We start from the raw sequence: 12948 nt of genomic DNA, 5'->3' as shown, positions 1-12948 counted from the left end.
GTGGAAGTTGGTTGTGTAGCTACAGGCACATTCCATACGTACGATTCCCCGACACACATTTTAGGAAACTTCATTCTGGGCAGCAACTAAGACCGCAGTGTGCCATGGCCAGGTCAAATGGTAAATAATACAATGCGACTCACTTGTTTGACTGTGCTCTATGAACCACAAAGACAAGAAAGTGGTGCGATTTACAAATGGGGCTGATCCGCTGTGGCTGTTTTCTAAAGCGCCAGTGTAACTTTCTAGCAGAATTACAAATGAAGTCACTGTGCTGAGACACGGAGCACATGGAGGAGCCCCACAGGGGACACACGCACACACACACACACACACACTCCCAGAGTTAAAAACACATACCCCATAACGTACGGTTTATTTGTTTTCTGTTTGAGCTCCGCATGCAGAGAGAGTGGAATCGCAGAGGAAGAGGGTTTGAACAATTCATAGTTCACTCCAGCAGTGAAACAGACAAGTCTGTGTGAGGAGCCCCCCACCGACTATAGGCCGAGCACCACAATGGGGAAACTGTGCGATATTCAGCCACGGGACGCATCATTATAATAAATATTACGATGACGATCACCCTGATCTTGAACCGTGTTTGCCTCCATGTCTTGGTGGAGAAAAACATTCTTTCTTGCGATGGCTGTCTGTGATCCCTGCTCCCTGTTATGCAACTGTCTTAGACGGCGAGGCCCCGAGGACCAGTGGGCGGATGAAGGACAAATTAAGGCTGTTAACACATGTTGCTCATTTATCACACATACTGTATCAATACATCATGTTATCATACACAGCACGATATCCCCAAGACTTGTGGTGCATTAATGAAAAAATAAACGCTATGAGCTGCTCCAGAGGAAAATCCCTTCATCCGTCCATCCATCCATCATCTACACCGCTTATCCTTTTGAGGGTTGCTGGGGGGGCGGGGGGTTGCGCTGACATTGGGCGCGAGGCGGGGGACACCCTGGACAGGTCGTCAGTCTATCACAGGGGCTGACGTGTAGAGACAAACAACCACCCACGCTCACATTCACAGAGAGTCTGCACGTCTTTGTACTGCGGGAGGAAACCCAAGAACCCGGAAGAAACGCGCAAAACTCCACACGGGAAATGCTCTCGTCTGAGCTTCGAGCTTCGAACCCAGGACCTTCTAGCTGCCAGGGGGCTTACTACTGCACCACTGTGCCGCCCTCCAGAATAAAATCACATCTGCATTTTGGAATTGGATTTATGCTATGATAATGCAAAAACTAGAAAGTAATTTCCACATGGATTTTTGTATTATTGACATTTTAACAGATTTTCCACTCGTTTTTATAACATTCAATTACTCTTCTTAAAAATCTAAATGAAAGAAAATGATCTCTACATCAAGTAGTAGTTTTTATGAAGAAAAAAATGTCGAAATTCTCCTACTTCAGCTTCTTAAATGTGAATATTTTTTTGGTTTCTTTTCTCCTCTGAGACTGTAAACTAAATATCTTTGGTGTGTCGACGAAACAAAACAAAAAAATAAAATCATCTTGGACCATGGGGTGACACGATGGACATTTTTCACCATTTTATGACATTTTATGGACCAACAAGCTAATCGATCAATCGTGAAAATAATCGACCACGTTAATCGCTAGTTGCAGCCCCACTCCACATATATGGCTTTGTTAACCGAATTTCTACTCCCACTTCTGTAAAAACACCACAGAGCTCTGCATGTCTGAGGCATCATAGCAGGCTGTAATTATGATCAACAAATGTCCCGTCTTTGTGAGTGAGCGGTGTGGATCTGGCATCGTGTCTGTCGGAGCACAACAAGAAAAGGGCTTTGGCAGTGTTTGGACTAGTGTTACTGTCAACGGTGAGCTTCCCCATTGTGAGACCAAACGCTACGACGACGAGCAACGTACAGATACAGAGCAGCGTAATGTACATGAAAACCTTGCGCGTGAAAAATAAAGTATGAAAGTGGAGTTTCACAGCACTTGTAGATTAAATCTCCACAGCTGAAGGTCAGCGTGACAAAGCCACCGAGAGGCATGAATGTCCTTATTAAATACCAGGCTTATTACATTCCCCATGCACTCACGTTTATTAATGATGACTTCCCACACCGGTGATTAATTTTTCTGATTGAAAATGTGTTGCGTGGAGATATGAGTGGGAATACTTAACCGTGGTCACCATGCGAGTTCGGCGTTGGAGCATGAAAATGATAGCGATTAAGCGCGAAACACAAAGTACAACTGAGGTTATATGAGAATGTATTGCGATTTTTTTGTAGGTGTGTACAAAAACACTCGTGAAATGAAAGGTCCGATCACCAGAGTTGTCTGGATTCATCCTCTGTGGACCATGAATATCTGAACAAACATTGGATCTCAATCCATCCAGTTCTGTCCGACACGCTCTTTCTGACGCTGTGACACAGGCATGTAGTAAAAACTAACAAATAGGCCAATTTATGGTCATCAGATTTTCTCTCACAAAATCAATATCACTATTACAAGAGTCCTTCATACTGTATTTATTAATATTGACCTTAACCATCATTAGTGCTTTCCAAACGGCAGCCAGACAGAAATCCGAGAAAGCCAAATACTGTGGGACTTCTCTGCTTATTCCTCCATCGCCATGCGTGTTTGTGTTTCATTGTATCTAAACCATATCATCTCTCTTCCCCATCCCCCCCCCCCCCACACACACACACACACATACAAATACTTATGCAAAACCCTCACATAGCCGCTGAAATTACAGCCTTAAACACTTGACAGGAATTGAATGAGATGAAGCACGTTCAAGGTTCCTCCCCTCATCTTATTTCCAACGCGCTCAATGATCCAGGCCCGCCTTTAACCTTGGTGGATCATATCACCCGGGACAGCTCTGATTATCATCCCATACATTAGTGCGTCCCGGGGCCTGCCCGAGCCGAACACGCCGATCGGCAGGCAGAGCATGTCGGCTGCCTGTGAGCCTGACTGTGGGCTGCACCGCCGCGTCCAACTGCACTCATTCAGACACGGCGCATCCCGGTCCAAAATACTGAGGCCTCAACGCCATTAGGCTTCTCCAAAGAGTCGCACGTTGAAAGGTACTTTTAGTGCATGATCTGACCTCGAGCGCCACGCCACAGCTTTTTACAGCTCTGCACAAAAAAGTGACAGCACAATTCATTGAATCAATGCTCGCCGCAGCCTCGCCTTCTGTGATGTGATCAATGCCCTACAGTCTCAGGATGAAATATCGATGTGAAATAATGATCAAGTAAGAGCGAGGGGTCCTTTTCAATGACCCTTGAACACTGAAAAATAAACAGCGATGGACACTACGTGATGATCTCAAACAACTCCCAGTGTGGCAGCCTTGAAAGAATGAATAGGAAATGGGCTGCTTTAGTAAGCATCCATTATTCATTAAGCACTGTACTCGTGCATGTCAACAACCACAGTACTGAGACACACACACACACACACACACACACACACACACACACACACACACACACACACACACACACACACACACACACACACACACACAGCTTTCATCTCATTTTCTATACGATCGGCGGCCAAACACTTAGGAGCCTGTAAACTCTACAACATCCAACAAAACACTTAAATGTCAGACTTGTAAAAGAACACGACCCGACGTGAACGTTTCAAGTCGGGAGCATTTCATGAGCACCACAGTGTCCGAGTCAGGCGCTGGACACACCAACAGGCAAAAAAATCTCTCTTTTCTAAATGGACCATGGCCAAACCATCAAAAGCCGAATGACGTCCTTGTGTGCAAAGACAAGGAAAATGCTGCTAAGAAAACATCAGTAATTCCTCAGTTCCACGCTTATCTGCATCGTCTTTCACCAACCAGAGACACATTTATACATTATCATGAACATCAAGCTCTCGAGGAATGTGTGGGTGTCATGTGTATAGAGCATATATATATACACACACACATATATATATCCATCCTTTGTCTACCGCTTTATCCATTTAAGGGTCGCGGGGGGGGGGGGGGGGGGGGGGGGGGTGGAGCCAATCCCAGCTGACATTGGGCGAGAGGCGGAGTTCACTCTGGACAGGTCACCAGCCTATCACAGGGCCACATACAGAGACGGACAACCATTCACTCTCACATTCACACCTACGGTCAATTCAGAGTCTCCAATGAACCTGACATTCTGCAACCCCATTCTGCATGTCTCTAGACTGTGGGAGGAAGCCGGAGAACCCACGCATACAATATGTATATATATATATATATATATATATAGCGAGGTACGGCCTCTCAGATTCACACTAGGATCAAACAACGAGCCCTGGAAGAAATGCACCAGAGCGCAGCCTTTGACTTCCTGGCCGTCAGAGAGACGTTAGTGTTCCCAGCCTCTGGACGGCCCTTTGTTATCCACACAAAAACTAATATTTGTTTTTCCTAGTCATTCATTTTCTGATTAAATGAAAGTGGAATGAAACATGGTGTAAGCCAGAGCTGGATGTGTTTGCTTTCACTTGAGTTGAGAAAAAAAAAAAAAGAATCAGGCCACATAGCGAAGGGAGTTAAGCTTCTCTGGGCTCCACCCCGCCGTCCCTGAGCAGGTCGCCAAATTAGGTTGCCATATTTCAGCCCCCAAAAAAGGAAAGCTCAATTCGACGTTGTGTTACAATCACATCTGTTAACGCGCCGCCCTCAACAGCAGCTGATGTGAATCTGGGAGTTTGCGATTACAAAACGAGTCCTGGCAGTCTGTTGCCTTCTTTCTTTTCTTTTCTTTTTTCTACTTCTACAAGCTGAAACGCAGACAAAAACATTTCGACGGTGCGCTTTCCTCTTTGGAGACTCGTAAAAAAAAAAGCAGCCGCGAGGTCACCCGCTCAATCTCCCAGAAAACCTGTCTTCGGAGAGCTTTGTGGCGTAACTTTGTAACATGTAGCGACTGACAGAAGCACAATGGAGAAACTATGTGTTGCCTGGAGCAGGGAATACACCCACGGTGCTACTGGGAAGCCGTTGCCTCGGCTTTACTCCTTCATTCGAAAAACCAGGTGGGCCTTAACCTCGTGGTTCCCAGCCGGGAGATCAGGGGAAAAACTCCTTAAGGATCCTACGATAAGTCTGATGAGCGTCGATGTCAGTGATTCTGTCCTGGTCTCATTTGGCGCCGTGGGAATAGGAATCGCCAGACTGCCAGCGTGGCTCCATCCAAAACTCCGACCTGGCCACAAATCTAACCAGCCAGAAGAACTGAAAACACGTCGACTTGTCCCTTGTTCAGCATTTGTCTCGCGAAGCACCGGACCCTCACCTCACCAGGCCCCCGGAGAGAGTGTGTGTGTGTGTGTGTGTGTGTGTGTGTGTGTGTGTGTGTGAAATGCTCACTTTTCCCGAGCCACGCTGAATCTCCCAACCCATGATTTTGCTTCATTTCAAAAGGGCCTTTCTTTTTCTCGTCCCCCTCTGGACATACGTTTATGTATCATATCATTTTCCAACATCAACTAATCTGGAAATTATTTTTTCCCTCGTTAATCGCTTCGTTGTTTCGCCTGTTAAAACGTCAGCGGTGAATGACGAGAGCCGCCCGACATCCCGCAGCACGAGGCCAAAATTATTCAAATGTCTAGATTTGTCTGAGCAACAGTCTTCAGCCCCAAATATTCAATTTACTACGATGCGAGGCCGAGAACTAGTTCAAAATGAATGAAACGCTTCAGTTGATTTGCTCAAGTCAATTCAACACGTTTGAGGAGAGACACGGTCAGGTGCTACTTGTGGGAGTATTTTGGAATAAACGGGAATGAGTTTTAATTTGCACTTCTCAAAAGATTCCCTCTCTCTGGCGTCTCATGTGCTCGGCCTCGCAGTCATCGCCGAGGAACTCACAATGCCTCCTTTGAGCAGATGGTGTGACGCGTCTGTAAAGAGGGAGAACCTTGATCCCTGTCCAGCTGTTTCAATGCCGCAGCGGTGCTGCCGAGTCTTAAACACAGCCCATGGTCAACAAACGCAACGGCTGGCACAGCTTCCGTTTGTGCATGTTTCAACCGCCGGAACGGCATGGTGCTGGCCCTGGGTTTAACACAGATCAGATGGTGAGTGTGTGTGTGTGTGTGTGTGTGTGTGTGTGTGTGTGTGTGTGTGTGTGTGTGTGTGTGTGTGTGTGTGTGAGAGAGAGAGAATGTGAGGCAGGGCTGCAGGTAGCAGTTTGCACAGCTGCACACTGGAAGCCACGTGTTTTAAAGGGGGCCTCCCTTCACGGGGACACACCCGCTTTGTGTCAGCGAGGGTCCCACCTCGAGGGCCGGGCTCGGGTGAGGCTTCCGGCTCCCACACGAGTCCCCCAGGCGGGAAGCAATACCACCTCCACACCATCGGCTTCCCGCTTTTCCTCGGTTTTTGCACTGTAAGTGTTGCAGTTCTCTTCTCACACCGCCCCCCAACAACCTCTCCCCAGCATTTCATCCAGTTTCCTGGTTGAGCGAGGCCTCAAATTCTCCTCATGACGTTTAATCATCATTGCTAAATCATTTAAGCACGTGATGCCAACATCCGAAGGCAGACTGCAGGGTTTGCATTCTGCAGCGCTCGCCGCAAGCACAAACAGGCCTACGGTTGCAACACAGTGCGGCTGAATATGCTTCAGCAGGCTTCCAGTGCGGCAAAACAGAACAATATTAATAATCAGGCTGTTTGCATCAAAAGGAGGATCTTCAACTACGACAATTCCCATGGGCAATTCGTGAGCCCTCCCCTTTGAGGCCGTCTACAACCGCTTCTGCCGGCAAATATCTGAGACAAGTTCAGGGGTCAAGCCTGGCTCGTCCCCAAATTGGTTTTTGACTTTGTACCAATTAGTTCCATCTCCGCCCGTTTGATAAATAAAGGGCACCTTTGAGCGGAGCGCAGTCGACGTGGCTGCAGTCTCAGTGCGCCGCGGCTCAAAGTGTTTCTGAGGTTCGGAGAGAGGTGGCGGAAAGACAGAGGGTGCGTCGACCGGTGGGGGATCGACTGCCAGCGCTGGCGAATCAGCGCTCTCCACCTCGCGGCGGATTTCATTAATCGCCACATCTGCTCATTTTGCACACCCACGCTCAAATAACGCGCACTTCGCACACATTCCAGTATTTCACCGGCCTGAAAAAAACAATAAAATAAACTAAAAGGAAGAACATCTTGGGGGTGTGTCAAACAGCAATTCAACGTAGGTCGAAAAGCAGCCACTGGAACCGCAGACCTGTTGTGTAGAGAGAGTTAAGACACTAGTACAAACAGCCTTGTACTACATATACTATCAATATTGTCCCGCCCAAGGCTCGAGAGCAGAACAGCAGATGGAAAGTTAACGGAGGAGTGGCTCAGGTCACTGTGACTGTTGAGATTAAACTCACACCAGTGCAGGTTTCTTCTCTTTCTTCCTTCTAGCGCGTACTCATTGCCCGTAGAGAACAAAATGCAGACATCAACAGTGAAGAGGTGAAAGCCAAATCAATGTGCCCGAGCTCCAACGACGCTCGTCGGTCAAATGTTATTGCTTCCTGCCATTTGTCCGGGCCAGCGTCCGACTGTTTATTTCACCGCTTCCTCATTAGAGCTACAGACAAGGCAAGTGCCATCCTTTCCAATGACCGAAGATGAAATATCGATGACGGACAGACTGTCGACGCGAAGGACAACGGAGAGGGTGAAGACAGGATGGAGCGAGTGGCTGCCAACAGACACCTGAGAGATTTGAAGTGGGTCAAATGAGGCCGGGCGTGCTATGATAACGCCGGTAGATGCAGGAATATGGAGACGTTATAGTCGATAACGCCGACGGCTGATTGTCAGCTCAAGTCTGGTGGCCAATTACAGTGGGGAAAAGCTCTGTGTGTGTTTTTAAGAGGTTCGTCCTGAGGCCCCAGGAAAAGACAGCTGACCCGCGCACACTTGGCAGGTTCAATTTGTCTGCTCTGACAGTTCAAGTTGAAAGAAAAGAGGTCAGGTGTGTGTGTGTGTGAGAGAGAGAGAGAGAGAGAGAGAGAGAGAGAGAGAGAGAGAGAGAGAGAGAGAGAGAGAGAGAGAGAGAGAGAGAGAGTGAGTTGTCTTTTCAATGAAAAAGACCGGAATGGATCCTTGTTTTTGTTCACACTGATATGCAGGGCGGACACAAGTTAAACTTCCCACATTAAAATCAACCTTATGTACAAAAGTCTTCATTCTACTGCACAACACTACCCTGTCAGGTTGTCTCGTGACCTTTGCTCGCTGTCAGACCCTGTTACCACGCCATGCCCAAAGTAAAGTGACAGCACAGCATTTGAGCCCCAGAATCTGTCTATAAGGATCAATCAATTCAAATGGAAATCGTAGCGGCAATTTTTCTCACCACAAGACTATTAATATATTTGGGGTCCAAGAATGATATTTAGCGGCTGTCAATGGTGTGTTTCTTTTCACTTTTCCACTTCCACGTTCACATCCCCTTCACCCAGCACCTCGCCCCAGACGATCTGCTCCAGGGATGCTGATCTGTTGCTGACCCTGACCTCTGACCTTTCCCGGCTAAGAGCCCCCCCCTTTGGGAACTACTGTCATGTCCAGCGGTTATTCAACCTCAAACCACAGGGGAAAAGAAAACAAACAGACCTCACGACAGAAGACTGAGGAGAGGAATCCTCCTCCTCCAGTAACCAGTCACAGCAGATCCGTCCACGACACGTTGAAGTGCGGGAGAACACCCTGTGTGCACCGACATGTCGAAACTGGCTCAGCCGACAGGAACAAGCCGTCGGCTTCCCAATATAGGAAGGAGCATAATAACAAAAATGAAACGAAATGAAGGGGGATACATAAACACGGCGGAGGGAGACGAGGACCAAAGAAAAAAACAACCCACAGCTCCAAACGCTTGTTCCATTAACCCACATTTTACGCACCGGGTTGGACTGGAGCCGCGGCGGGCAGCTCGAGGCAGCGACGACCGGACGGCGACGGAGCTCGGCGGGCACCGTCGACCGACGAGCGCCGCGGGGACGCGCACCTGAGGCGGACGGTCCGCTGGAGGGAAGGGCACCGACCCGTGGCGCACAGGTGAGGCGGCGGCGGGGGAGACGAGGGGGAAACCTCCTCCGCCAAGACAAGTGACAACAGCGCGAGAGAAGAGGAGGAAGAAGAAGAAGAAGAAAAAAGAGTCGTGGCGATGGAATTCAAAAATAGAATAAAACAAAGTGATCTCGCCGCTCACCTTGACGGCGTCCGTGCGTTGTGCGAAGAGGCGAGGCGATGCTCCGGCGCTGTCACCGGGGAGGAGGAGGAGTCGGTGTTTACTCCAACATGACACACAGGGCGCGCACCGACCCTCCTCCTCCTCTTCCTCCTCCTCCTCCTCTTCCTCCTCCTCCTCCTCTTCCTCCTCCTCCTGCCGCTGCCGCTGCTGCTGCCGCTGCTGCGAGGAGAGGAGAGAGGGCGCCCCCCCCTGGCCACACGTCGTACTGCAACATCTGTGCGCGTCGTCATATTTGTGACCTGAGGGGCAGGAAATTTGTTTTTAGGTTTTTTCTCTGAAATATAAAACTGTGGGTAATATGGGTGTAAAAAACTAAACAAAACACTAATACTAACACACACACACTGTAAAAAATAATTCACTGGTACACGTACAGTGCAATAACCAACTGTGCAATATTTATGTTTTATTCTCCATGTGCGACTGTTGCTACTGCTCTGTATATAGTATTTCAATTTTGATATTTGATGTTATATATTGTACATACCTTTTTGCTTTTGTAAAATTTCTTCCTATGTTCTGCACTTTGCTGCGGGAACGCCCCAAATGTCCCCATTGTGTGACGAATAAAGGTGTATCTCTTATCTCTTATCTCGTATTATTAATTTGAGCTGGGGATTTGTATTATATTATAATGAGTTGGGGATTTAGGGAGACATTATATGAACCAATATTCACCGTTTATTATCTGGTTTTTTTCTATATATTTCCCAGAGAGGTCGGATTTTTTATTTTTTACATGTAGGACTTTGAGGAAGGTTAAAGTTTACTGAATGAGAAAAAAAGGGATCACTGTTATTCATTTTAAATTAACCTATACCGCATAATGTATTGAAATTGTATAAGAAAACTGTAAAAAATAATAATTGAACTGCTCTCGATTTAAACAGGAATGGTGCAAACGTTTTTTGCAATATCAGATTCTTTGATCACTTCCTTTCTGCCACTGCCAGGAACTCCTACAGCTCCAGTGGTGCTGTTAAAATATAAAGTCCACCCTTCCCATCTTGTCTGGCAAAGCAGCTTGATTTTGTGCCATAAAACAATGGGGACCAGAAATTGGCAGTTTTCGCTTCATTTATGGTATTATTTGTTTTAACGTCTCATATTCTGAGGGCAATAACAACGTCGCAGTTACAACTTGTGTATTCAGGTACCAAACATATCCTTAATGTCTTTGCCACGACTTCACTTATTCATCTGATCAGGTTATCTTTACTCTTCCCATAACCTTTTTTTTTTTTTTTTCTAAAGTGAAACCTGTAAATGATTAATCTGCATTATGTGTTTTACGACCCCGCAATTTCCAGAACAGGACTTTGAATCCAAGGCCGCGTGCGTACACACTGAACAACGGGACCTGGAGATATTCATGCCTTGCTAAATGTCTTTTAGTAATTCCCCTTCAGAAAAAGATTGTACGGACATCCAGACGTTAGATATGAGTTTCTTTGGCATGACACAGGTCTCGTGTTCAACCCGTCGGAGGGGAAACTGGCGTCTGGTCGCCATGGTTCACAACCGGCCCTGCATATTAACTCTTGAACCAAAGGTCACTCGTCATAATCAAGAGATTTTATGACCACATGTCATTCCAACCAGGAAGGTAACTCATTCAGAGAATCTGAAGGGGATCACAGGGTCCTTATCTGCTTCTGAGGCTTCATCAGAGCTTCAGGGGAGAGGAGCTGGGATTCAGATTTCGACAAGTGCCACTGGAATACAGCCACAATGCCTTCCATTACGAAGACTGCACACTTCACGTGCAGTGCGTTCGTGACGGCCTTATCCGTCGGGGTGATGGGGTTCAGCATGTCCACGGAGTGGGCTCAGACGAGCATGGAGTGCGCAAGTGGCGGAAGTGGCTTCTTTAATGGAACTGCCGTGATCACGCTGGAGCTTTTCGCTGGGAATTTGAACAGATCCTTTTGCCCCTTGTTTGGAAGCATCGACAGCTTTAAAGGTAACTCGCCGAGGCTCTCGAACACTCGCACACTGCTCTGAGACAATCTGTCGCGGAGATTTCCTGCCTTCAAAACGGCAAACAGCACTGTAAAAATTCAATTTGAATAATTCAGCAGCAGCAGCATGTCTTTCCAGAAGCAGTGTCCCAGTTCCTGCTATTAACAAACACGACAACATGCCGTCAGCCATTTGTGTATAGGCACATTGCTTCGGTTGATATTGCAGGATCTCAGATCGAAGGCGAATGCAACCAAAATGAACCTGCGTAGTCAAGTGCAACAAGAGGAAAATGAGCGATGCCGTTGTTTTTTCTGATGATTTAACAGGATAACATGTTCAAATATACTTCTCAGTCAGCTTAGACCAGCTCACACAGATTCACAAGCCTGTAATTATGGAATAATTTATGTAAAGTATATTGTTCTTGTTCTGTGTGTGTGTGTGTGTGTGTGTGTGTTTGTGTGTGTGTGTGTGTGTGTGTGTGTTTGTGTGTGCGTGTGTGTGTGTGTGTGTGTGTGTGTAGTGATCCCTAAGCTGATAGAAATCGGAGCCACCCCGGTCGCCCTGCACGCTATCGTCTTGTGCCTGTTGGCCCTGTGTTTGCTGTTTTCCGCCGGCAGCATCCTCCTGGGCCTCTACAACAGTGTCAGTAACCCTTATGAGACCTACATGGGGCCCATGGGAGTCTATGTCTGCAGCTCGCTCAGCGGTAAGTGACTCAAATTGTACGGCAGAAAGCGCGGGAGCGAGAGAAAGAGGCACATTTTTGCAATTTGCACTAATGAAAACTATGGAGTTCCTGGAACAATCCTATCCTACTCTTCCACCTGTGGCCGTACCAATCACCCCATTCCCTGTCCCTGCAGCGTGCCTGTCAGTTGTGGTGCTTGTGGTGTTTTTGGTGAACGTCAGCGTGACCGACTTGGCGGAGGATTTGGTCGAGACCTTCTCCGGGTCCATCGCGGTAGACCTGAAGAACAAGACTTCCAAGATGCGGCTGGGATACTACCTGATCATCCCCTACACGGTGCTCTCTATCGCCGCCCTCGCCCTGATATACATGTACGACCACGCAGCCTACAAACACAGGCAAGAACAGCAGAGGCCCACCGAGGACGCACCCAAGGAGATCATGATGTATTAGTGGCAATGGAGCCAGCGACGTCAATAGATTGCTCATCGGGACTTTCTGGAGTAACTTACTTTCATGAAAGAAGTAAGTTGTATGTACATACGTACGTTCTCTTGTTTAACGTACAAAGAGTCGAATTAGATTGTACTGTATTGGTTCTTATTTTTATCTTAAGCAAGGGATTTACAGCCAACTTGTATCTGTATTTTTGTAATTTATTGTTCCAGACTTAACATTTCTAAAGAAGCGACAAACGTAGTTGATGAGTGTGTCAAATTTAAATCAAAATGTAAAAATCTAAAGGTTAAATTTGAATAAAAGGTGAAAGAAGTGGACTCAAGTGAAGCGGCAGTGGGAATTCATTGTCGTCTGCTGCCCTCTATCTCTGAGATGATGTAAATGTGAAGAGATGTCCAAATCCAAATCAACACCAATCCCTACAACAACAAAAAAAATTAAAAACAGGAGTGAAAGAGAAAACAGTTGGCTTCTTTTTAATCAGAATTTTTAGATTACTAGAAGAATCAAGAATTGTTTCAATTATATTCTAAATCAAAGGGATCAGTGGTAC

The 12948-nt window shown here is 46.9% G+C and overlaps 1 protein-coding gene across 1 annotated transcript; it reads left to right on the top strand.

The window, feature by feature from the left end:
• The first annotated feature begins 10866 nt into the window (after positions 1-10866).
• Positions 10867-12717, top strand: LOC118288099 (clarin-3). Its single transcript, XM_035613891.2, has 3 exons — positions 10867-11243; positions 11769-11954; positions 12112-12717. Exons 1-3 carry the CDS (start codon positions 11012-11014, stop codon positions 12387-12389), a joined length of 696 nt encoding a protein of 231 aa, XP_035469784.2. The 5' UTR covers positions 10867-11011; the 3' UTR covers positions 12390-12717.
• The last annotated feature ends 231 nt before the right edge of the window (positions 12718-12948 follow it).

This window comes from Scophthalmus maximus, chromosome 16, assembly GCF_022379125.1.
Source record: "Scophthalmus maximus strain ysfricsl-2021 chromosome 16, ASM2237912v1, whole genome shotgun sequence".
Taxonomy (NCBI): Eukaryota; Metazoa; Chordata; class Actinopteri; order Pleuronectiformes; family Scophthalmidae; genus Scophthalmus; species Scophthalmus maximus.
Note: the sequence above shows the minus strand (reverse complement) of the source record. Positions and strands in the feature narration are given on the sequence as shown.